The sequence below is a fragment of the Primulina eburnea genome, chromosome 7 (genome assembly GCF_022965805.1).
Source record: "Primulina eburnea isolate SZY01 chromosome 7, ASM2296580v1, whole genome shotgun sequence".
Taxonomy (NCBI): domain Eukaryota; kingdom Viridiplantae; phylum Streptophyta; class Magnoliopsida; order Lamiales; family Gesneriaceae; genus Primulina; species Primulina eburnea.
The window spans coordinates 35,420,600-35,445,235 of record NC_133107.1 but is presented as its reverse complement, the minus strand read 5'-3'; the positions used below and the strand labels follow the sequence as shown (position 1 = coordinate 35,445,235).

The 24,636-nt window shown below is 37.3% G+C and overlaps 4 protein-coding genes across 5 annotated transcripts; all 4 read right to left on the bottom strand.

The window, feature by feature from the left end:
• Nucleotides 1–897: 897 nt before the first annotated feature.
• On the bottom strand, nt 898–2,117 carry LOC140837482 (uncharacterized). Its single transcript, XM_073203653.1, has 2 exons — nt 1,982–2,117; nt 898–1,523 (listed from the first exon to the last, which is right to left on the bottom strand). Exons 1-2 carry the CDS (start codon nt 2,047–2,049, stop codon nt 983–985), a joined length of 609 nt encoding a protein of 202 aa, XP_073059754.1. The 5' UTR covers nt 2,050–2,117; the 3' UTR covers nt 898–982.
• A 41-nt stretch (nt 2,118–2,158) lies between these two features.
• Nucleotides 2,159–2,785, bottom strand: LOC140837483 (probable calcium-binding protein CML29). The gene has a single exon (XM_073203654.1). The coding sequence runs from the start codon at nt 2,741–2,743 to the stop codon at nt 2,276–2,278; it is 468 nt and encodes a 155-aa protein (XP_073059755.1). The 5' UTR covers nt 2,744–2,785; the 3' UTR covers nt 2,159–2,275.
• A 499-nt stretch (nt 2,786–3,284) lies between these two features.
• On the bottom strand, nt 3,285–13,254 carry LOC140837480 (mitogen-activated protein kinase homolog MMK1-like). Its single transcript, XM_073203651.1, has 6 exons — nt 12,970–13,254; nt 12,736–12,865; nt 11,581–11,718; nt 4,761–5,093; nt 3,716–3,896; nt 3,285–3,637 (listed from the first exon to the last, which is right to left on the bottom strand). The coding sequence occupies exons 1-6, from the start codon at nt 13,173–13,175 to the stop codon at nt 3,462–3,464; spliced, it is 1,164 nt and encodes a 387-aa protein (XP_073059752.1). The 5' UTR covers nt 13,176–13,254; the 3' UTR covers nt 3,285–3,461.
• Nucleotides 6,980–10,738, bottom strand: LOC140837481 (uncharacterized). Of its 2 annotated transcripts, XR_012119333.1 has the most exons (5): nt 10,724–10,738; nt 8,882–9,861; nt 7,987–8,795; nt 7,774–7,892; nt 6,980–7,661 (listed from the first exon to the last, which is right to left on the bottom strand). XR_012119333.1 is itself a non-coding variant. In XM_073203652.1 (3 exons), exons 1-3 carry the CDS (start codon nt 8,339–8,341, stop codon nt 7,509–7,511), a joined length of 627 nt encoding a protein of 208 aa, XP_073059753.1. In that variant the 5' UTR covers nt 8,342–8,773; the 3' UTR covers nt 7,134–7,508. The 2 variants fall into 2 exon arrangements, 1 of the variants encoding a protein (XP_073059753.1); XM_073203652.1 differs by lacking the exons at nt 8,882–9,861; nt 10,724–10,738 and having other exon boundaries at nt 7,134–7,661; nt 7,987–8,773.
• Nucleotides 13,255–24,636: the final 11,382 nt, after the last annotated feature.

Below are 24,636 nucleotides of genomic sequence, written 5' to 3'. Positions count from 1 at the left end.
AAGGTTCTAATGATCCCTTCGAGCTTAAATCATCGAAAATCCCTATCATTTAAACCATTCAATTCTCACTTACTGCTAAACTAGTCCCCCAAATTCCTTAAAATTGTAGCATTAATTCATTATTTCCTCAAAATTATCCAGTTTGTCCTAAATTTCGGAAATTCCACATTTACCCATAAGTTCTTGGTGTTCCTAATTCCATTGTGTAAGTTCCTCGCAACATAAAATTCAAAAATTTTAAACTTATTAGACCCAAATTCAATTCTCATAGCCTCGAAATTTACTGATTTAACCCAAGTGTTCCTCAAAAATTCGAATTAAATCCCCAAAATTTTCCGAATTTGCAATTTGACCCTTAAAGTTATCGAACTTACAAATTAATTGCAATTTTACTGATTTATTTTATTGTCTTCATGCATGGTATTTAGTGCAATTACTTTTTAATAATTTTTGTAAACGAAGTTTGTTTGAGTAAAGTATATCATAACTTGAGTACAAATGTAACAGACGATTTCGTCCGTTCTAATAAGCATGTAGCTATTCGAGTCCACCAAAATGGAATAATATGGGCCAATTTGTGTTGCCTAAAGCCCAATGGGCTTTTATGAAGGCCCGAGCTCATTCAAACGTTATTTTTTCCCCCTTTTTTCTTTTTCCATTGATTGTATTATTTTTAAAACTGATCTTGCTTATAGATTTAATGAAAACTACATAGGAAAAAAAAGAATGAAATTCCTAGGCTCGAGTAGATTAATCTTTGAATTAACTTTCCCTAATTTAAACCAAATTTGTTTTAACATGTATAAATAAAACATTGTGTTTCAAGTATGAGTATAGCTAAACAAATTCAAATTATCCAATGCAATCAAACGCATTACAAAAGACAGAATAACAACATACACCAAAATAAACTTCTTATTTCTCATCATTACATCACTTTATATAGTATATATTATAGATAAAAATGCAAGCAGATTTTGCATCAAACAAGGGCATTCACCACAAGTTCCAAATCCTTGAAACTTATAACAGCTTGAGTCCCAAAATTAGTAATCGATGCCACGAGTTCTTCAGAATCAGAGGAAGAGAACTGAATCCCTTCTCCGACCATAGCGTTACGCAGGTCTTCCCCTGTCAAAGCATCCCTTCCCGAGTTCATACGCGATATAGCACTTTTAAGTGCTTTTCCAAATTCATCACTAGGCCCGAATTTGTCAACGCACAGATCAAGAAACTTTGAGATGCTTAGTTCCCCGTTTCTGCGCAATGTGGCCCTGATATTCGCCACTTTCGTCAGAGGTAATCCTCTGATTTTTTCAAGTTCTTGAGCATTGATAGATCCATTCTGGTCGGAATCGGCAGCATGGAATTCTTTGATGAGACTTAAGGCATGCTTGAACGGCTTGATTTGTTTGTTGTAGGACTGAGCCATGGTTTGCGATGTAAGAGCTTTCATGCACGGATATCTATATATAGACATAAGAATCCGTTGTTCAGATAACGAAAATTCTTCGAGAAAACACCTGCAATATTCAAGATTCGATTCCCACTGATTAAAGTTGAGAAAATAACATGCATAAGAATCAATACTCTATTTCTTTAATAAAGAAAAGGAATAAAAGAATAGAATCGATGCTTCCTTATAAAGAGAGGAAAATAAAGGATAAAGATCCAAGGAAAGAATCAATGCTCTACGTACCATTAATATCTTCACACACAAGATAAACTTGAAAAATATATCTCATAACCATGAAGTTTGATCCCGAGATAAACAAAAATTAACCACGTCTTCTACTCTTATCATGATCATATATAAACGATATTTTATCGTATTATTAATATAGAAACTCGTAATTGCACAACGTATTTTAAAATTTTCATTTTGTAAAAAATCATAATTATTTGAAATATGTTATACTTGACATATTATAACTCCAATGTAAATCGCCTCTATGAACATTAATTATATGAAAAAGCTTACCGGGCATCATTAGCTTCAGAGAAAATACAAGTATTGATGTGTGAGGAGATTGGTACAGGTGCCTCCATGGAGTGAAAGGAATGCAAAAGTAAGTGTATTGTATTTTATTATTTTCCATAAAGAGCCAAAGATAAAAGAAATAAAATACATGAAATTTAATTAAAAAAATTATAGAAGTTAATCAAATGTTGTTTTTCATAAGATATTAATTAAAAGAGGACAACACCAACCACAGACTGGATTATTTGTACTTATTTTACATTACATGTAAATTAAAAAAGCCACTGGTAAATTTCAAACAAGTGCATTCACAATCAATTCCAAATCTTGAAAACTTATTGTCCCATGCCCATCTCCACCTATTGATGCCACAATATCTTCACAATCATCCAAAGACAATTCAATCCCCACATTCTCTATGACTTCACACAGCTCTTCCCCTGACACCAAATCATCCTCTTTCAACTTCAGTTCTTGCAAACCACTTTTCAGTGCACTTCCGAAATCACCGAAACCCAAGTTTTGCACGTTCAAATCAAGAAACTCCGATATATTCAGTAGCCCATCTTTGTTTGTGTCTCCCTTCTGCATCATGTCATTGATATCTTGTCCACTTAGGTTGTACCCAAGTGATCCCATGATCCCGTTTAGCTCTTGAGCGTCGATCGAACCGTCGTTATCTGAGTCGAAGGCATGGAAGGCTTCTAAGAGCCTTAAGGCGTGCGTTAGTGACTCGATTTCGGTGAGGATGGATTGAGCCATGGAGAAATGAGGTTGAGTTTGAGGTGGGTTCTTGTAGGAAGAACTATCATGGAGTTATATAGTTGGGGAATATGTTGCATGGTGGTGGTCATTGTCAAGCTTGTCTTGTGTGCTTCAATAATGGTAGAGCATTGGTTCATATGCTTCGGATGTTCTATTCTCATATTTAGTTATGTGGAATATAATTTTTATTATTCATAACTTTTTCAAAGATTTATTGTTCGATCCCTTGATTCGTACGAGTAAGTTGTTTCTGTCTATGCCATGGTAGCATAATTATTGGAATTTTTTGTAGGTTAAAACATTAGATATAGTTGAAAGAAATGACATTTGATTACATTTTATGTTTTAGGAATTTTGAATTACATATTTAAAAAAAAAAATTGATTTATCTAATCACTCACACATCAATCAAGACAGTTTAATCTGCCTTTGAAATAATTATACGATCACATATTTCTTATATTTAAACAAAAACTACGTTTCACTTCCACATAAACCCATCAACCTGAACCACCTTTGAGCGTAGAAAGCTTGCAGAAAATTAAGAACAAATGAAATAATTCCAGAACAACCAAATCATAACTCACCGGATGCATTCTAAAATCGAATCCATCCAAGTTTTTGTTCAATAGATATATACATAGATCCATCAATGATCAAATAAAACAGTTGAAACTTGACAAAATACAGTAATTTAGTACCAAATGACAACTGTTCACACACGTCGATATTCGGGATTGAATGCAAGAGCCTCCATGTAAATCAGCTCCTTCATCTGTTCCTCGGTCAGAGCATGCTGCTCAAAGTCGAAGGTAAAAGGTGTCGTGCAAATAGGCTCATCACTTATATCATGCAATGAGTTCAGATATGGATGAGCCAATGCATCTTCAACTGATATGAACATAATTTCTAAGATATAAGAACAGTTTGAATTCAATGAATCAAACAAGGTAGGACAAAGTTTCTTACCTGTAATCCTTTGTCTAGGATCGAATGTCAGCATCTTCTCAACAAGATCGATAGCGAGAGGGTGGACATGAGAAAACTTTTCGGTAAATGATTGACGATGATAAGGAGGGAGTTGCTGGATGTATCTTTTAGCATTTTCATTCAGACAACCCATTTCAGATTCTGATGGGGTACCGATCAACTGCAAAGCAAGAAGAATCGTATTTATGAGCAAGCATGGTTCTACGAGTCCGTATAAATTACATACATCAGCCAAAGTTTTTAAGAGAAACAGGCAATTGCATAAGCATTACCTTAGTCAAGACAGCGTGGACAGCAAAATAGTTTCATGCATGCTCCAATATTTTTTATTTATTTTTAAGGTATATATACACAGATAATGTTCCTTTAGTAAAGGAACCATATAATGTCCAAAACCAGTTCCTTTTAATGAAAATCACATCGCCAACAAGCCATTCCTGATATCAGATAACCAAGTATTTCAACTCATACGAAATTATTTGCTAGTCAAAACCATCCAATTCAACTAGGTTTTTTGGAATCTGCATGATGCATCGAGTACATATAAGGAACCGTATAATTTCCAAAACTAATTCTGATTAATGTATGTCACATCGCTGACATGACAAGCTATTCCAAATATCAGATAACCAATTATTAAACTCACACGAAAGTATCTGCTAGTCGAAACAAAATCCAATTCAACTGGGATTTTGGAAGCCGCATGATGCATCAAGTACAAAAGCTTATGCTGCCAGTATTTTCTTAAATTAAAGTATCATGTAATCATCTCTTATACTAGAGATTCTTGAATCGGAAGAATGAGAAGTTCTGGCTCAATAAAGTCTACATTCACAAGTACAAAGAAAGGAACACAATTTCCTGAGATTCTGTTATTATGTATTCAATAGCAATAACAATACAATGAATTCTAAAGGGTAAAACTGAATCAACATAGTCAAACACATGTCCAAGGCAATAAAAAAAACTGATAATCTCATACAAAACTTTGATATACAAATGGAATTTCCGAAAGAATAGATACCTCCAAAAGTAGCCGTAACTGATGAACGTGATCTCTACCAGGAAATAAGGGCTTACGATCCATTAATTCCACGAAAATGCAGCCCACCGACCATACATCAATAGCTGCAGTATAATCAGACGAGTTTAGCAAGAGTTCAGGAGGCCGATACCACCTTGTCACAACATATTCAGTCATAAAATCTGTTTCGGATGTGACACGTGCCAGTCCAAAATCACATATCTTCAGGTCACAATTTGCATTCAGGAGAAGATTGCTAGGCTTCAAATCCCTGTGCAGAACATTTGCTGAATGAATGTATTTCAACCCACGGAGGATTTGATACAAGAAATACTGCACCAAAACACGAATATAACTAGTTTACATCAAAAATATTAATAACAAAAAATACATGATTCCACAAACATAATTTTTTTCTAATACTAAAGTAGAGGTGTGTTGTATTTATTAAATGTTAAAGAACAAGGCAAAAGATGGAATAAAATCTACTTGGAGAAAACGTTAGATCTATTCAAGCGAAATATTTAGGGGTTATTCGGTTTCATTTTTTTCGGGGAGGGGACCAGAGTTTTGTAAGGCTTAAGGATAAGATCGATACCTCTGAGTTATATAAGATCCATACCTCTGAGTTATTTGAACTCGTGGCTAACCATATAAAGAGTGGGGCGAGGGAAGTACTTGGAGAGGCTAAAGGGAAGTGACAACACGACAAGGAGAGATAGTGGTGGAACAATGCTGTACAACAAGCCATTAGAGAAATGGAAAAGAAAGTTCAAGAACTGGCAAGAACTAGAGACCAAGGATCATATGAACTATATAAACAAGCCAAAAGACTCAGTAGCAAAGCAGAGTACGGAAAAGTTAAGCGTGGGTAGACATGAGATGCAGAAAGTAAGACATCTAGTGTTCCATCGTAGAACTAGTTCTAAGGAAGTCACAGAAGCACTGAAGAGGATGATACCGTGGAAGGCAATTGGAACGGATAGATACCAATTGAGGTACGGAAATGTCTAGAGAAAGTTGGGATTCAATGGCTGACTAGTCTCTTTAATAGGATTCTAGATATAAGGAAATAGTCAGAAACTTGGAGACATACTATTATAGTACTAATTTATGAGAATAAAGGAGAACTACAGGACTACTCAAAGGGATTAAGCTTATGAGTCATATGATGTAGGTATGGGAGCGAGTGATATAGCGGAGACTTTGGAGTATCACTATTGTATCAGAGAACCAATTTGGTTTTATGCCAGGTAGGTCAACAATGGAAGTTATTTTTTTGATTAGACAAATAACAGAAAATATAGAGAACAACAGAAGAGCCTGCATATGATATTTATCGACTTAGAGAAAGCCTATTATAGAGTGCCTAAGAATTAATGACGTGGATATTTAGGAGGGAGCATGTGCTTCAATGCTACATCAAATCATTAAAGATATGTATGTAGGTGCCATAACTAGTGTGAGGTCTAGATAGCTCATGTGAATTTCATGTGGTAATAGAACTTCATCAAGGATCGACTTTAAGCCCTTACCTCTTTGCTTTGGTTATGGATGAGCTGACGGGACATATTCAAGATGAGGTACATTGGTATATGTTATTTGCAGATGATATTGTCCTGATAGACGAAATTAAAAGTGTAAATAAAAAATTAGATAGATGGCGTGAAGCTCTTGAGAAAAAAGGTTTTAGAATAAGTCTCTCAGAAATGGAATATTTAGCTTGTAACTTCGGTCTTAAATCTAGACGAATAGGTAGCCCAACTGAGATTGACGGTCGAGAAGTCCTAGAGAGTGATGTTTTTCATTATTTAGTATTAGGATTAAAGCAAGGTGGATGAAATGGAGGATGACATCTGGAGTCTTGCGCGATAGAAGGATGCTTGCGAGATTGAAATAAAAAGTTATGATACTATTGTTCAACCAGCTATGCTTTATGGCTCGGAGTGTTGGGTCATGCAGGACTACATATGCATAAAAAGACAATAGCAGATACGCGTATGTTAAGATGGATGTGTGGCAAAACGTGCAAAGATAGAATTAAGAATGAAATGATTATCAGCTCTTTAGGTGTAGGCCACATAGATAATAAGATTAGGGAGAGACGTCTAACACTGTTTGCTCGTGTGAAGAGAAGATCAATCACGGATTCAATCCGAGTATCCGACATATCTTAGATTGGAAGGTTAATAGAAAGAGCACAAGGAAAGGTAGATCATTGAAAACTTAGATAAAGGTAGTTAAGGAGGATAGTTGTCAAGGGCGCAAGGCGCACCGAGGCGCACAAGGGCTCTGGAGCCTGAGGCGCAAGGCGAGGCGCTATATTTATCTTAGAATAATATATTAAAATATGAAATAATTAAGTCACAATGTCACACAAAACAATAAATAATTAATAAGCTCATAATAATAAGTAACACGATTAAAATTCTTCAATCATCCAAATCAAGTTATCTTCTTCAATCGAATCATCGGAGTCACTAGAACTTTCGGACTTGTATTCTTCTTGATCTTCACCACTTTCTTGATCAACATCAATTTCTTCTTCCTCTTCATCCAAAAGATGTGAAATTGGCCTTTTTCTGGTTGTTTTGAATGTAGATGCCCTTACCTCGTTTGAAGAAGATGAAGCACGAGATCTAAAACCATAAATCGGTTCCCCAACCCCAGCCGCTCGGCCTACATCACCCCATGTCAAATCATCATCCCCAAAGACTAGATTATTTTCTTCATTGTCCAATCCTCCCATCAACCATTCATGCTATCATCGATATCATCCAATGAAATAGGATCAATTTTGTCGCGCAAATCATATCGACGTTTCAATGCCCTGTTATATTTAATGAAGACTAGATCATTCAAACGCTTCTGCGCCAACCTCTTTCTTCTTTTCGAATGAAGCTGCAAAAATTTTAAAATACATTTATCCTTCATGAATTGTTCAAAATAATAACTACAATTAATATGTCAAGACTCAAGAGTATCTATTCAATGTTAAAATTGAAATACTTACATGCTGAAACATACTCCAGTTCCGCTCACAACCAGAAGCACTGCACGTAAGGCTGAGAATTCTAACAGCAAAATCTTGCAATTGTGGGGTCGTAGAACCATAAGCCAACCACCATTCAGCTGTCAAATGAGATAAACAAAATTTCAAAGTTAAAATTCTTCAAGTTTTCAACAATATGTTATGATCTTGAAATAAAAAACAAGAATTATTTACCTGGTGATAATTTATTTCTATGTCTAATAGCCATAGAACCGCCAAAAAGCCCATCAGCATTTTTATATTTTGAGAGTTGATATGTGATTTTATCTTGAACGTCAACATCTTCACACATCTTTTCAACACACTCGTACAACCCCTTCATAACTTCAGCATCTTTTTCTATCTCTGGATTCGTATAAAAGAATTCCTGGTTCAAAAAGTAACCAGCTGCATGCAAAGGCTTATGAAGCTGATCCGTCCACCTTTTATCAATGATTTCAAAAATCTTTTGGTACTTCTCTTCATTGTTGTTGAAAGCCAAAGCAATAGCCTCCTTAGCTCGATCCATAGCCTCGTATATATACCCCATGGCAGGTTTTTTTCACCATCAACTAATCGAAGCACTTTAATAATTGGGCCACCAATTTTAAGGGCATAAACAACATGATTCCAAAACGAAGGCATCAATATAATCTCTGTTGCACGTTTACCTTCTACCTCCTTCGCAAATCGACTCGTGTTCCACTTTTCTGAAGTGAACATCTTTCTTAAATTCACCTTCTGTTTTTGAAACCTTTTTAATGTCAAAAAAGCAGTGGCAAAACGAGTTTTCCCAGCCCTAACCATTTCTCTTCGACCTGTGAATTCTGTCATCATGTTCAAGACTTGTGGCCTATTATATATATAGCCATTCATCATCATCCCCCTTTCATAAACCTTCTTCAGTACAGGAATTTTGAACAAATCTTCAAGCATTAAATCCAAACAATGGACAGCACATGGAGTCCAGAATATGTGTGGAAATCTTATCGTCAAATACTTCTCTGCATATTAAAGATTAATGTTATTGCTTATAAATAAAAAATTTAATAATTATTACAAAGTAATATCTTGAATTCACATTTCATACCTGCTGAAATATTTGCAGAGGCATTATCTATAACCAGTTGAACAACATTCTTTGGACCAATTTGTTCCACATACTTTTCAAGTAAGTTAAACAACTTGAGACCGGTATGAGAAAAGCCGGATGCATCCACAGATTCCAAAAATATTGTCTCTCTTGGACCGTTCACCAAAAAATTAATTAAAGTTCTATTTTTTCCATCAGTTCATCCGTCAGCCATTAATGAACATCCATATTTTTTATAGTCTGCCTCGTACTCTTTCAAAAGGATTTTCGTAATTTGTATTTCTTTATTTAAATAAGTTACCCTAACTTCATGGTAACTTGGGGGCTTCCAATCATGAGTACAATAAGATGCAGCTCTACAAAATTCCTTAAAACTATCATACTTTACAGTATTGAACGGAATACCTGCATCGTACATCCATTTGACAAAATACTGTACCACAGAGTCTCTCACTTTTTTCTGACTCTCATCATATTTCTTTGAATCTTTTGCTCCTTTCTGCTTTCCTCGACTACCAACCTGATCCATATTGTAGACAAAAAAATAATCAAGAAAACCAACAGTCTTTGTCTTTTGACTTGAGAAAACAGGAGGGATGGCGGCAGAACTCGCTGTTGAACTAAATATTGGTTGTTTCCCTTTTCGAGGGATTGGAACCACATCATCATCTTCCAAAATTTCCAGTTGCTCATCAAAATCATCAAAACTAGGATTAATGTCCATTTGCTGCTTGCTTTCTTTTTTTTTTGATATGTAAACTTGAATTTCAGTTCTAACATGCTCAGGGCATTTTTGACATGCTTTGGCATTTCGATGGCCTCCAGCAAGATGTTGCTTGAGACAAAAAATTCCTCCTTTGAGAATTTTGTCGCAAAAAACACATTGCAGGGAATTAGTGTCTTTTGGATTGATTAATTTCCCATAATTCCAGCCAGGATCTTTACGATTCTCCAAATTTTCAGAGGCAGACATTATCCTGGAGAAAATATTGCAACATATTAATTAATAATTCGGTATATATACAATAACATAATTTATAAAAAACCCGAGGTAGACATGACCACAATCTCAGTTTATGGCAATCAAAGTAGTTAAAAGATATTTCTCAATTATTCGTGGGTCATTCATCCACATCAAAGTTCTAATATTCATCTTCTCAAATATCAGATCTTACAATCAAATATTTCACAATTAAATATTTACGAGTCTCGTGCTCAAAATATTTAAGGTTTTACGATCAATTAATTAATATTTATTTACTTTTTTATTTAAGGTAAAAATTTATTTTTGAAAAAAGCTAACATGGACTGGAGCATGGTGGGATGCGGTTGGCAGCCACCACCGCGCTGCATGCAGCAATATATTTTAAAAAAAAAAATAAAAAAGTTGAAAAGTCGAGAGACAATTTGTAAAATAACATCATTGCCAATTATTTTCTTAAGATGAACTATGATACTCTCGAACATACACATAGTTATTGGATTTATCATGCCATAAAAAAGATATTAAACTCTTAAAGGTAGTGGGATCCCTGGTTTGTCTAAATATTAAAAAATATTAAAAGATATTAAAGGCAGTCCAATTGATATTATTGATTACGTGTTCCTTTAGATGTGGTTTCATGGATTCAAGACATGTGTAGTTTTAAATTTCATTTTAATTTAATAAAGCGGTCCAATCAAATATGCTTTGATTTCTGCATGCCTTTCTCCCAGCTCTCTATCTTTCTTTGCACATGTGCTACATTCTTTAATATGAATTCTAAAAGAGGTACCGGCATTTCTGCTTTTAAAAAGTAAAAAGGGAAATAAGATATCGACAATATCAAGAACCGATACCTGAGCTTTTTCAATAAATGGTTCTTGACCTTTCTCTTGTCTTATTCACGCTGTCGTCAATCGTCACGTTGTTGGCTGTATTATATGGTAGTCTTCACAGTTTTGTCATCTATATAATTTCTTACATAGGCTGCTAGGGTTTGGGATTGGGCTGGGCCTTTTACCTTTAAGTTAATATTAAAAAAAAAACAGAGAAGTTGAATTTTGAAAATGCAACTTCTCTGTTACAGAATTTTTAAAAAAAAAAAACAATCTCAGGCGCGCCTAAGGCGCGCCTAAGGCGCGCCCGAGAGCCCTTCCAAGGCGAGCCCAGGCGCGAGCCTGGGCTCGCCTTTGTAAATTGTTGCGCCTGGGATTGTCCCAGGCACAACACCCACGCCTGGTGGCGCCTCTCGCCTCAAGGCGAGAGCGCTCGCCTTTGACAACTATGAGGATATCTAGGATCTTGGTTTAAGAGATAACATGTGTGTGTGAAAATCACTTAGTTTGGAGAAGTAGTATCCATGTAGCCGACCCCGCAACTAGCGAGAACGTGCTAGGATGATGATGAACGGAAGAAAAGTTATGAAAGGACTTAGCTCAACTTGTTCGATATTTGATCAACACATGAAACTTCCAAGTTTACAGACTTCCTTTCCTGTGGTGATAGCTACCAAACTATCAGCCAAATTCCAAATTTTCTCCTCCTCATCCGACTACTCTTTTTCCGGCTTCTTCACACGACCCTTGCCATTTCTTTCTCTACAGAAGGATGTAACTCATTTTTTTTTTTGCCAAGAATCTTGGGGGTGCACACCATAAAGCCTAGATGCAAAGCCTTAATTTAATTTATATTTCAAATTTAACATTATAAGAACCTGGCAATGCTCCTCTGACAACCCTTGATTAGAACGGATAATTTGATGGAGATCGGTGTCCATAAGTTCATACGCAATGTACACATCGTTAAATGACTTCCTCTGAGAGGGTGGAATTATATCTCTGATAGCAACCACCTGCAAAATTAGAATGCATCAAGTGCGACTAAATGTACTAAATTATTAACGAAAAGAACGCCAATGTGTTTGTTTTTGCCCCACAAAAGTCACTTATTCTGCTTAGTTAATAAAGTAGCGGAAGATCTGAATTTAGTAATTAAACACGCATGACACCTTTAGACCACGACTCGCATACTAATTTTATCCAAAAATGATTTCCTTTTAATCTGTAATTCTTGATTGATTGACCATCAAATTTTAATGTGCTTGAATTAACTTGAAGAGAGTAAACAAAATAGAATCGTTTCCTTTACGAAGCCAAGAATAGAACCTTTCTCCTCAAAAATTACTATCCTCTGACAACGCAAATCAACAATATTTTTCTCCAACAAACTAAGAACCAAATGCTTTACTAAATCGAAATTATAAATCATCCAAATGAGAAACATTAATAATTTCTGAAAGGTTTCTTTGTCTAAATAGATTCATTGATTCAATGCATCTATTACATTCTTAGGAATTTCAAAGCTAAAAAACAAAACTAAAAACAAGCCCCACGAGTCCTCAAAATCAACCATATCAAGCATAGCATGACTGAAAATAAAGCAAACAAAGTTTAATCGACATAGATCACAATTTTTTCCCCACGAGTCATCAAAATCAACCAAGTCAAGCATATAATGACTGAAAATAAAGCAATCAAAGTTTAATCGACATGACAAAAATAAACAAGGAAATGCTCCACCGATCAATTTTTTTTTTAACACGGCTATATAAAAAAAAAAACCATCATAAAATAACACAAAAAGTCAGGTTTGTTCTTAATACACGAATGTAGTTTCTTTGAGTTGTTCGATTCTATTAATTGATAAAAGATTAACCACCCCACAAAATATAAAAATTGCACACATTACTATAGTCTATCGAAGACATCACTTAAACTGAATGAATTTTCTTAATTAACCGGGCTAAGCTGCCTCTGTCATGCCCACAAGAATAAATATACAATCAGCACACAAGTATTAATCTACTAACGTTTTCATGATCCATATGACGAAGCAGCTTTATCTCACGCAGCGTCCTCTTCCCATCAATTTTATTGTCGAAGGCATTAGCCACCTTCTTAATAGCCACATGCTCATTAGTCTCCGAATTCCATGCCGAGCTTTTCAGCAAAAATCAAGTCAATTAGCGCACACTGACAACAGAAATCAGTAATTAAAGACATTGAAAAAACACAGAAATGCAAAGAGATAGAAATCTTCATACCAGACGATGCCGTATGCGCCTTTACCGATGGGCATGATTGGGGGTTTATACTTGGATGTGACCTCGAAGATGTTGCCGAAGATGTTGTATTGGATAAATCTTCCTCCGTGGCTCAGAGTCGCCGGAATATGATCGATCGGCGGCGTCGGAGGAGGTAACTGCGCCTCCGACATCACGGCGTCCCCCGGCTGAGCACCGCCCTCCATTTTCCGTTGCTCTGATTTGCCAGTTAACAAATGAAACACTGACTCACTCACTCGGCCATTTATTATGTGTCGGCTTTTTCAGTTTCCTACCACTATCGGTCGGCAGGGTATTAAATTAAATAAAGACTATTTTTATTTTGCTACTAAATAACCAATTCACAGTATACACGAGACAGTTTCATGAATCAATTTTTGAAAAATATATATTTTTTTAGATCACCTATTAAAGAATATTATTTTTATATCAAAATTATTATTTATTTATTATTGTAAATATGAGGAACGTTAGTCTGAAATTCACTCGTTTGAACGGATTTGAAATTCACTCGTTCCAAATCATATGATCTAAACACGATCAAACTTTTACGTTGTAACAGAAGTATCACGATACAAGTTGATTTATATTTTAATTATGTGTTGCCATATTAATTAATTAATGAAATTCAACAACAACCCAATAAACCAAAATGTACGACTCGAGAACAATTAGAGTTATGGAAAATTATGAAAGCATTGACAAAAATTGTCGTTGAAAAGTCATTAGTTTTGACATTTATGACGTCAAATATTTATTCTCAAAAGTCAATAACTGTGTGAAAATAATTATTCCCAATTAATAAGTTGGTATGGGTAGAGTCAACGACTTCGTATCACAACTTCGTAAATTAAAGACCACGAGCTAACTTGCATTTCTTCAACTGTTAAGTCATTACGAACTCTGTGGAAATAACCATCTAACAGCAGATGGGGAACAATACACATGGGGGCCGATAGGAGAGAAACGGCTCTTGTAATAAAAAAAAAGCTCCCACCTTAACTCCAACTCTCATAATTTTTCCATATAACTGGTAGATCTCTTACTACACAATTTAAGGCGCTGTACCGAATTCGGAAGTCCGCTCAGGCGGCATGAGCTATGTCATGAACTGAACAATAAGAATGAATTTTTAAATTATCCCGAAACACTATCTCATATTTGTCGTCCGGAATCAAGAGGAGACGTTCCTGATTGGAGTAGTCGCTTGACAAAAGGATGATCTAGGAGCTGAGCAGCCATTGTCCGTGAACTTGGATCTATCAGAGTAGGTTTCCAGAGAACCAACTTATGACGTGGATTTTAGTGTTTTTTATGTAAAAACGATCTTTATTTTAATAATATTTTATAATTTTATCTAATTATGACTTTTACTTTATCTGTTTACATATGCAAGCTGCATAGATAAAACTCTTGAATATACAATAAGTATCATGATATCTACCACTCAACTTAAGATCATGAAACTCATTAGAAAGTTTAATGTATATTCTAAACTGGTTCCTAGTTGATTAGCTGCATAATGTAAAATCTAACATGATTTTACATGACAAATTATAATTCAAACACATATAATTTGACATATATATTGTAGTGACCCGTTCCAGAATCACCTACTAGGCAAGAACTAAGCATGCAATTAACCTAATTAACAATAATCAGAGATAACAGCGGAAATAGTCAACAAAATACCGATTATACAACCCAAATGAAGTCTAGAATAACTCAAAATAAAATACCCAATACAACCATATCGAATCAAAACAATACCGATAACTAAACCAACCAGCTACTCAACGTCCTCCTCCTGCTCCTCCTGAGCTGTCCAACCTGAGGCCTGCCCCGTGGGAATGGGGTGTCCAAGAATAAACAAAACCGAGGACGTGAGCGATAAGAACGCCCAGTACAAAAGTATGAGTATACAGACCTATATGAAATGCACATGCTATGATATGATACCAGGGTAGTCAAGAAACAGGAATCACAAAAGGATCTCAACAATGCTCAGTCTAGAGGCGCCAAGTGGATAGTGCCGCGCGGTACACCTCTGGGTCACTGCATCCACTACAAGACAGACGTGGACCTAAAATGTCCCGGACCACCGAAGCCCTCCCGACCCGTCGGCCACTGTGTACTCTCGGTGTCCATGCGTCCACAAGACAGGGCTGAGCGGCCCCAAGATATAGCTTATCTCGAAAGAGATACAGCTCAACAGCAAAGGCTATCTCGAAGGAGGTACGGCTCAACATGAAATGCAACGTGCAGTAATAAACATGACATAATAGCATGCATCATATGACATATATCAATGCACCACATAATCATGCAACACATATAAGAATGTATACTCAACCAGGATATCTCGGATAGTACTTTCGTACCTCTATCACAGCAAGCCTAGCCTTACGCAACACCGCTAATCAGGTCTAGCACAAGCCTACGCATCAAAAGCACCCAATGAACAATACTACCATGCTAGACTAGCAAAACCAGCACTCCCTAGTACTACCAAAGGTTTAGGGTTTACCTTCGTCCGTCGACAGCCCTTTGATGTCGATTGCCTCGTAACTCAAACGCCGCTACGCTACTACTCCTGGCAGCTCTTGGCTATCGCTCGACCAACAACTTAACCCTGGATTCAAGAAATGGCAATACCAAAATGAGGAATTCGAGCACTATTTATAGGCCATGTTCGGATCCTCCGAACAACACTTCGGAACGTCCGAACGCTACGTGTCCATTGGCTCTTGACAGCTCATGATCGGATCCTCCGATCATACACTTCGGACCGTCCGAACATGCACGTGTCCAGCTGCTCTTGACACCTCATGATCGGATCCACCGAACCTACACTTCGGAACGTCCGAACTCCCACGTGTCGATCAACTCTTGACACCTAATGATCGGATCCACCGAACCCACTTCGGACCTTACGAACTCTTCGGTGCTTCCGAACCATCTTCGGTCCGTCCGATCATGACTCGGTCAAAATTACACATTAAACCTTACCAATACTCCGTTAATTACCCAATTTGGAATTCGGGCTACTACATTCTCCCCCCCTTAAAAAGATTTCGTCCTCGAAATCTAGGCAAGAGAATAAAACACCATTGTAATACACTGCAAATATTCGTCATTACAACTGTATAACAATTACATCCCAGGCTGATCCTGGTTCAGCGCAAAAACCTGACCTTGGGCACGAGGTCGAAGATTCGAACTACCCACTGCCTGACCCTGTCTCCTCTGCTGAACAGTCGTCTGGGATCCAGAACCAGATCCTGCTCCACCTCGCAGCTGAGGACAATTCTTCTTGAGATGACCCATCTCTCCGCACTGAAAACAAGCTCCTGCTGCTAATCGGCATTGCTCCGATGGATGGTTCTTCCCACAATGCGCACAAGAATCCTTCTTCTCACCAAAGCGAACAACACCGCTAGACCTTGATCCAGATCCAGAAGAAGAAGAACCAGATTTCTTGAAAGACTGAGGTCGAGGGCTCAAAACACTCGGAGGTCTAGAAGAAAGAATAGCCCTACCACGCTGGAGACTGATCTCTGCTTGACGACACCGGTTCACCAACCCATCGTACGAAGTAGGATTATCACAGACAGTGACTCGATCAAAGATCTCCTGGTTAAGGCCCTGAAGGAAATGATCGTACTTGGCTTCAGAACTGCCACTGATATGAGGAGCGAAGGGTAACAACTCAAAGAATTTCTGCTGATACTCATCAACAGACATACTCCCCTGCTTCAGGTTCAGGAGCTCAATCGTCTTGGCCTGGCGAAGGGCTGGAGGAAAGTACAGCTGCATGAACGCTGCACGGAAATCGACCCAAGTCGCTCTACCCTGCGACTGAACTATCGGCGCAGAAGTCGATCGCCACCACTTGCGAGCACGGCCCTCGAGGAGAAAACTAAGAGTCTCTATCTTCTGCTCCTCGGTGCACTGGAATGCACGGAAACAACTCTCCATGCGCTCTATCCAATCCTCAGCATCATCAGGAGTCTCTCCACCAACTAGAGGCTTAGGCCCCATCTGCATGAAACGATGCATATCGAAACGCCTAGGACCATCCCGACGATGACGATGCTCACGATGACGTCTATGATCGTCCTGGTCACCCCATCGACCTACACTCCCCTGACTACTCCCGTCATCAAAATGGTCAGCCATCGCTACAAGATAGAATTGGGAAAACTAGTAAATTGGTCAACGGAAATCCTAAAACAGAAATCTATATCCCAAAATCGTACGCATGCTCTGATACCATAAATGTAGTGACCCGTTCCAGAATCACCTACTAGGCAAGAACTAAGCATGCAATTAACCTAATTAACAATAATCAGAGATAACAGCGGAAATAGTCAACAAAATACCGATTATACAACCCAAATGAAGTCTAGAATAACTCAAAATAAAATACCCAATACAACCATATCGAATCAAAACAATACCGATAACTAAACCAACCAGCTACTCAACGTCCTCCTCCTGCTCCTCCTGAGCTGTCCAACCTGAGGCCTGCCCCGTGGGAATGGGGTGTCCAAGAATAAACAAAACCGAGGACGTGAGCGATAAGAACGCCCAGTACAAAAGTATGAGTATACAGACCTATATGAAATGCACATGCTATGATATGATACCAGGGTAGTCAAGAAACAGGAATCACAAAAGGATCTCAACAATGCTCAGTCTAGAGGCGCCAAGTGGATAGTGCCGCGCGGTACACCTCTGGGTCACTGCATCCACTACAAGACAGACGTGGACCTAAAATGTCCCGGACCACCGAAGCCCTCCCGACCCGTCGGCCACTGTGTACTCTCGGTGTCCATGCGTCCACAAGACAGGGCTGAGCGGCCCCAAGATATAGCTTATCTCGAAAGAGATACAGCTCAACAGCAAAGGCTATCTCGAAGGAGGTACGGCTCAACATGAAATGCAACGTGCAGTAATAAACATGACATAATAGCATGCATCATATGACATATATCAATGCACCACATAATCATGCAACACATATAAGAATGTATACTCAACCAGGATATCTCGGATAGTACTTTCGTACCTCTATCACAGCAAGCCTAGCCTTACGCAACACCGCTAATCAGGTCTAGCACAAGCCTACGCATCAAAAGCACCCAATGAACAATACTACCATGCTAGACTAGCAAAACCAGCACTCCCTAGTACTACCAAAGGTTTAGGGTTTACCTTCGTCCGTCGACAGCCCTTTGATGTCGATTGCCTCGTAACTCAAACGCCGCTACGCTACTACTCCTGGCAGCTCTTGGCTATCGCTCGACCAACAACTTAACCCTGGATTCAAGAAATGGCAATACCAAAATGAGGAATTCGAGCACTATTTATAGGCCATGTTCGGATCCTCCGAACAACACTTCGGAACGTCCGAACGCTACGTGTCCATTGGCTCTTGACAGCTCATGATCGGATCCTCCGATCATACACTTCGGACCGTCCGAACATGCACGTGTCCAGCTGCTCTTGACACCTCATGATCGGATCCACCGAACCTACACTTCGGAACGTCCGAACTCCCACGTGTCGATCAACTCTTGACACCTAATGATCGGATCCACCGAACCCACTTCGGACCTTACGAACTCTTCGGTGCTTCCGAACCATCTTCGGTCCGTCCGATCATGACTCGGTCAAAATTACACATTAAACCTTACCAATACTCCGTTAATTACCCAATTTGGAATTCGGGCTACTACATATATAGATCTTAGAACTTCATAATAATCACATTCCATTAGTTACAAAATTATTAATTACTAACCTTTGTTTGCCATAGATTCCTTCTACTGCGCAATTGAAGAAAACGTTTTCCTTCTCTTTCCAATTCTCAAGTCACAGAACTTTCTCTTTTTATGATAGATTATGATATATGTGCTCATCTCTTATAGGGAGAGAGAGGACCGTTTCACGTAAATGGCAAAAAAAATTGACATGTTCTATCCACGTGTGTTAGTAGTCATGTAACCACTTTGACCAATTCAACTTCCAGTGAGTTGAAAAGAAGGCCCTAGAATATCTTTATTACATTTAATAATAAGCATTATCTATTAAACCATAAATTAGATATTAAAATATTAATTAAATATCTAATAATAATGTGGCACGTGGGCCACAAAACTAACATTCTCCCACTTGGCCCATGTGGTAGAACTAATTATTATGGTTTAAATAAATAACAACTTAATGCTTAGAGCATAAACATAAAGATATTTATTTATTGGTCACATCGTAACATCATATAATAAATATTAATATGATTCATGGCGGTTCTACATCATTAATTCGACATAGTCCCTTCCATGTACCACAATATTAATGTTTACTTAATATGACTCATAAACGAAAAATTAACAGCGGTCCACATTAGTGTCTTTGTTAAGACTAAATCAGTCAACTTCATTCACACTAATAACAAACATAATGTTGTTTGATATAAAAAACAATATATTAATGAGCTCACATTGAGATGTCAAATAAATGAAATTCATCAGAATCTTTTTATGATGCTCATTCGTTCGACATGTTCAATAAATGTCTTGGTAGGTAACCCTTTTGTCAATGGATCCGCAATCTTAAGATCTGTACTAATATGCTCAATTGACACCTTTTGTTTTTTAACTTCTTCTTTAACGGCAAGATATTTTAATTCCATGTGTTTTGCACCTTTAGAATACTTGTCGTTTCTTGAAAAGAAGACTGCTGCAGAATTATCACAATAAATTTTCAGCGGCCTGGCAATACTGTCGGATATTCCAAGTCCTGAAATAAAGTTTCGCAGCCAATTCCCTTGAATTGTGGCTTCAAAACATGCCACAAATTCAGCTGCCATAGTGGATGTTGCAATTATAGACTGGTTCGCACTTTTCCATGAGATTGCTCCTCCAGCATAAAGAAACAAATAGCCAGATGTAGACTTTCTTGTATCAACACATCCGGAAAAATCTGAATCTGAATATCCAATCACTTCTAGATGATCGGATCTTCGATAAGTAAGCATATGATCTTTTGTTCCTTGCAAGTACCTCAATACTTTCTTTGCTGCTTTCCAGTGTTCTAAACCTGGATTACTCTGAAAACGACCAAGCATTCCAACAACAAAATTGATGTCTGGCCTCGTACAAGTTTGTTCATACATCAAGCTCCCAAAAATGGATGCATTAGGAATGTCATTCATTTGTTTGCGTTTCAATTCATTCTTTGGACATTGCATAAGACCAAATTTATCTCCTTTCTGAATTGGAACTATACTTGATGAGCATTTTTCCATCTTAAATCTCTCAAGAACTTTGTTAATGTATGCTTTTTGATACAACCCTAGCATTTCTTGTGATCTATCTCGAAATATTTCAATTCCGGTCACATAGGTTGCTTCACCCATATTTTTCATTTCAAATTTCGTAGAGAGAAATTTCTTGGTTTCATGTAATAAACCAAGATCATTCGTTGCAAGCAAGATATCATCAACATACAGAATAAGAAAAATAAACTTGCTCCCACTGATTTTCAGATATATACATCGATCAACAGTGTTTTCCTTGAAACCAAAAGAAGTGATGGTATCATTGAACTTAAAATACCATTGGCGAGAAGCTTGTTTAAGTCCGTATATTGATTTCTTAAGTTTACACACCATGTGTTCCTTTCCATCTATGGAAAAACCTTCAGGTTGATCCATATAAACTTCTTCCTCCAAATTCTCATTCAAAAAGGTAGTTTTCACATCCATTTGGTGAAGCTCTAAGTCATAATAAGCCACCAAAGCCATTATAATATTAAACGAATCTTTCTTAGAGACGGGTGAAAAGGTCTCTTTGTAGTCAATACCAATTTTCTGAGTTAATCCTTTGGCGAAAAGTCTAGACTTGTATCTTTCAATATTTCCATTAGAGTCGTATTTGGTCTTAGAAACCCATTTACATCCGAATTTCTTACAACCTTCTGGTAATTCAACAAGATCCCAGACTTCATTATGAGCCATTGATTCCAACTCTTCTTTCATGGAATTTAACCATTTATTAGAATTAGTTCCCTTTATGGCTTGTGAAAAAGAAACTGGATCATCATCGATTCCTATATCGAATTCATGTTCTTGAAGATAAACCACATAATCATCAGAAATAGCAGGCTTTTTTTGTCTTTCAGACCTTCTTAATGTAATGTCATGTGTTTCATCCACGGAAGGTTCATTGATAATGATTTCATTTATAGGAGTTTGATCATTTACATGTCCTTGCAAGTTGTTTACGGGTTCAACAACTGTAGGAACAACAACATGAGAAAAAGTCTAAGGTAAATGAATATCTACCCTTACTTCTTCAATGTCCACTTTACGTGGCTCTTTACTCCCACTAATGTCATCATTTTCAATAAACCTAGCATTTCCAGATTCAACAATTCTTGTACTATGGTTAGGACAATAAAATTTATATCCTTTCGATTTTTCTGGATAACCAATGAAAAAACCACTGATTGTTCTTGCATCCAGTTTCTTTTCATGTGGATTATAAATTCTTATTTCTGCTGAGCAACCCCAAACATGCAGGTGCCTTAAACTAGGTTTCCTACTAGTCCATAACTCAAAAAGAGTTTTAGGAACTGCTTTACTAGGAACCCTATTCAATAAATACGCAGCAGTTTTTAACACAGCCATCCACAAGGACATGGGTAATGATGATTTACTCATCGTACTCCTAACCATTTCTAATAAAGTACAGTTACGCCTTTCTGCTACACCATTTTGTTTTGGTGTACCTGGCATAGTGTATTGAGCACAAATGCCATGTTTCTCAAGGAATTTAGCAAACGGACCTGGACATTGTCCTGACTCATCATATTTTCCATAATACTCACCACCTCTACCAGATCAAACAATTTTCACTTTTCTATCTAATTGTCTTTCAACCTCGTTTATAAATACCTCTAAAGCATTTACTGACTGAGATTTTTCATGTAATAGATAGACATAACCATAACGTGAAAAGTCGTCAATAAAGGTGTTGAAATATTTTTCCTTTCCTATAGATGAAATATCAAAAGGCCCACAAATATCGGTGTGTATTATTTCAAGGAGTTGTGTGCTTCTTGTGGCTCCTCTTTTTGTGTGTATTGTTTTTGTTTCCTTTAATACAATCCACACAAATGCCAAGATAAGTAAAATCCAAATCTGGTAGGATTTCATTCTTTATCAATCTCTCTAATCTTTCTTTGGAGATATGCCCCAAACGTTTATGCCACAAGTTAGCAGACCTTTCATTTACTAAACCACGTTTAGTTCCAATATTATGATGCAAGATTAAAAGAGTCTCAGCAAAGAGATTATCAAGCCTAAATTTATATAAGCCATCACTGATAATACCAGAACCAATGAAAAGATTTTTTTTGAACAAACTGAAACATCCATTTCCAAATTTAAAACAATAACCAACAGAATCAAGTCTTGACAAGGAAAATAAATTGCGAGAAACAGTAGGTATATAAAGATTTTCAAACAAATCTAAATGATGCCTAGTATCTAGAATTAAACGATAGATTACAATGGCTTCAACTGGAGCTTTGACTCGATTTCCCATATAAACATACTTTTCATTTGGATTTGTGATTCGGGTCGTAAGGAATCCCTGCATCGAATTTGAAACATGAGCGGTACAGCCAGAACCAAGCCACCATATGTTATTAGGAACTTAAACTAAATTTGATTCAAAACATATGAAAGCATGAAACATACCTTTCTTTTCAAACCACGCCTTACGTTTCAGGCAATCTTTCTGAAAGTGTCCTTGTTTTCCACAAAAGCGACACTTAAGATTATTGTGTTCCTTTTCCTGGATTTGGGCAGATGACTCATTCACTTTATGTAGTCTTTGTTTGCCATTTCCATGATTTTTTCCAGCTCCTTGATTGGTTATGAGATGAATAGAATGAGTTCCTTGATTCATAAGTCTTGTTTCCTCCTGAACTAGCATACTGTGAAGTTCATTCACATTCCATTTGTCTTTCATGGTGTTATAGTTCATTTGGAATGGACCATACTCAGATGGTAATGAGTTTATGATAAACTGAACCAGGAAATTCTCATCCACATTCATCCCCAAGGACTTAAGTCTTGCTGCAATGTTCGTCATTTCAATAACATGCTCATGCATGAAACGAGAACCATCAAACTTCATAGTGGTTAAAGTAGCCATTAACGTCCCAGCAAGAGACTTATCAGCAGTTTGGGAACGTTCTCCCACAAATTTCATAAATTCCTTAGCACGTCAGTATGAGGAAGAGCAGACTTGATGTTGTTTGCCACACTCATTCGCATAAGCATTAAGCTCAGTATATTTGATCTTTCCCAGCTTCAAGAATGATCTTTTCATCATCACTACTAATATCAGTAATAGCAGCAGGTTTCTCAACTTGAAGTGATAAATCAAGACCCAAAACACCAAGGTGAAATTGGATTTGTTCGCACCAATCAGAGAAGTTGAGACCATTAAACATGGAAATAGATGAAGCATGCGATTGAAGTGAAACAGAAACAGATACTGCAAGAATAATATATTGATCATGTGTTAAATGCTTTGCGTACAACGTAATTACAGATTCAGTACCAATATATAGTAATTTATATTGATGTTCACCTTTGGGTAATACAACAATATATAAACATTATGATGCTTAATTATTGGAACATTTCATGTTCGCAATCTTGATTTTGATGTTAACAAAATTTGTTATTGGTTTCTAACATATTTACTCAAGTGTGAAGTTGCAAACACAAGAAGCAAGCTGAAACTGAATTCTGCACAAACTGAACTTCTGGCGAGCTTTGGTGTTTGGAAGACATCTCTCAACTGGACAATCCAAATGACAATCCGCCAACTATTCTGACCAGAAAACTCAATTTGGAACAAGTTTTATCTCACGTCAGTTGGGCAAAATCGGATGTTATCATGGTCTAAATGATCGCTCAATTACCGAACTGATCACAAGAAAACAGCAGTCAGTTGGGTTTGAGCAGCTGCGGTATTTTGGTCATATCTATCAGCCCGGTTATCGAAATGAAGAGATTCAGTATGCGTTGGAAAGATAAGACAAAGATCTACAAATCATCTTCAGAAGTCAAAGTCTGAATCGAAGCTTACAATGCTGATAAATGACGATGAAGCTACTGGTTCTGCACAAACTGAAATCAGCTAGGCTGATTTCAGCACACAAGCTGAAATTGAACCAACTGAACCAGCTGTTGACCAGCTGACCAACCAACTGAACTGAACCAGCTGCTGACCAACTGAACTGAACTGAACCAGCTGCTGACCAGTTGAAATGAACGACCAGTTGAGTTGACCAGAGTTGACCAGTTGACGAAAGTTGACCAGTCGGGAAAATGCCCAGCAAGCTGAATTTGACCGTTGCAATTTCAGAAACAGTACATAAACTTTCCAAACGGTCATATTCTTTTGTGTCTAACGTATATATCATTGTTGGGGCTTATAAATACAACATATTGAAGATCAAATAAGAGCTTTTGAAGATGATTCAAAGCATGGGCAGTTAGCATGAAGAAATCAGCTAGTTGATAGCACAAGCCCTTGTGTGAGGATACATTTGAGATGT

What these genes read in the sequence shown, in the direction of transcription:
- LOC140837480 (XM_073203651.1), bottom strand. Translation starts at nt 13,175, where the DNA reads ATGGAGGGCGGTGCTCAGCCGGGGGACGCCGTGATGTCGGAGGCGCAG. An exon ending in AGTTACGGCTACTTTTGGAG is followed by an intron (nt 3,897 to 4,760) that starts GTATCTATTCTT and finishes CTTGCTTTGCAG; the next exon opens with TTGATCGGTACCCCATCAGA. An exon ending in TCCTAGACAAAGGATTACAG is followed by an intron (nt 3,638 to 3,715) that starts GTAAGAAACTTT and finishes TGTTCATATCAG; the next exon opens with TTGAAGATGCATTGGCTCAT.
- LOC140837483 (XM_073203654.1), bottom strand. Translation starts at nt 2,743, where the DNA reads ATGGCTCAATCCATCCTCACCGAAATCGAGTCACTAACGCACGCCTTA.
- LOC140837481 (XM_073203652.1), bottom strand. Translation starts at nt 8,341, where the DNA reads ATGGGGTATATATACGAGGCTATGGATCGAGCTAAGGAGGCTATTGCT. An exon ending in TAGAAATAAATTATCACCAG is followed by an intron (nt 7,893 to 7,986) that starts GTAAATAATTCT and finishes CTCATTTGACAG; the next exon opens with CTGAATGGTGGTTGGCTTAT. An exon ending in ACTGGAGTATGTTTCAGCAT is followed by an intron (nt 7,662 to 7,773) that starts GTAAGTATTTCA and finishes AAATTTTTGCAG; the next exon opens with CTTCATTCGAAAAGAAGAAA.
- LOC140837482 (XM_073203653.1), bottom strand. Translation starts at nt 2,049, where the DNA reads ATGGAGGCACCTGTACCAATCTCCTCACACATCAATACTTGTATTTTC. An exon ending in TCTGAAGCTAATGATGCCCG is followed by an intron (nt 1,524 to 1,981) that starts GTAAGCTTTTTC and finishes TGAATATTGCAG; the next exon opens with GTGTTTTCTCGAAGAATTTT.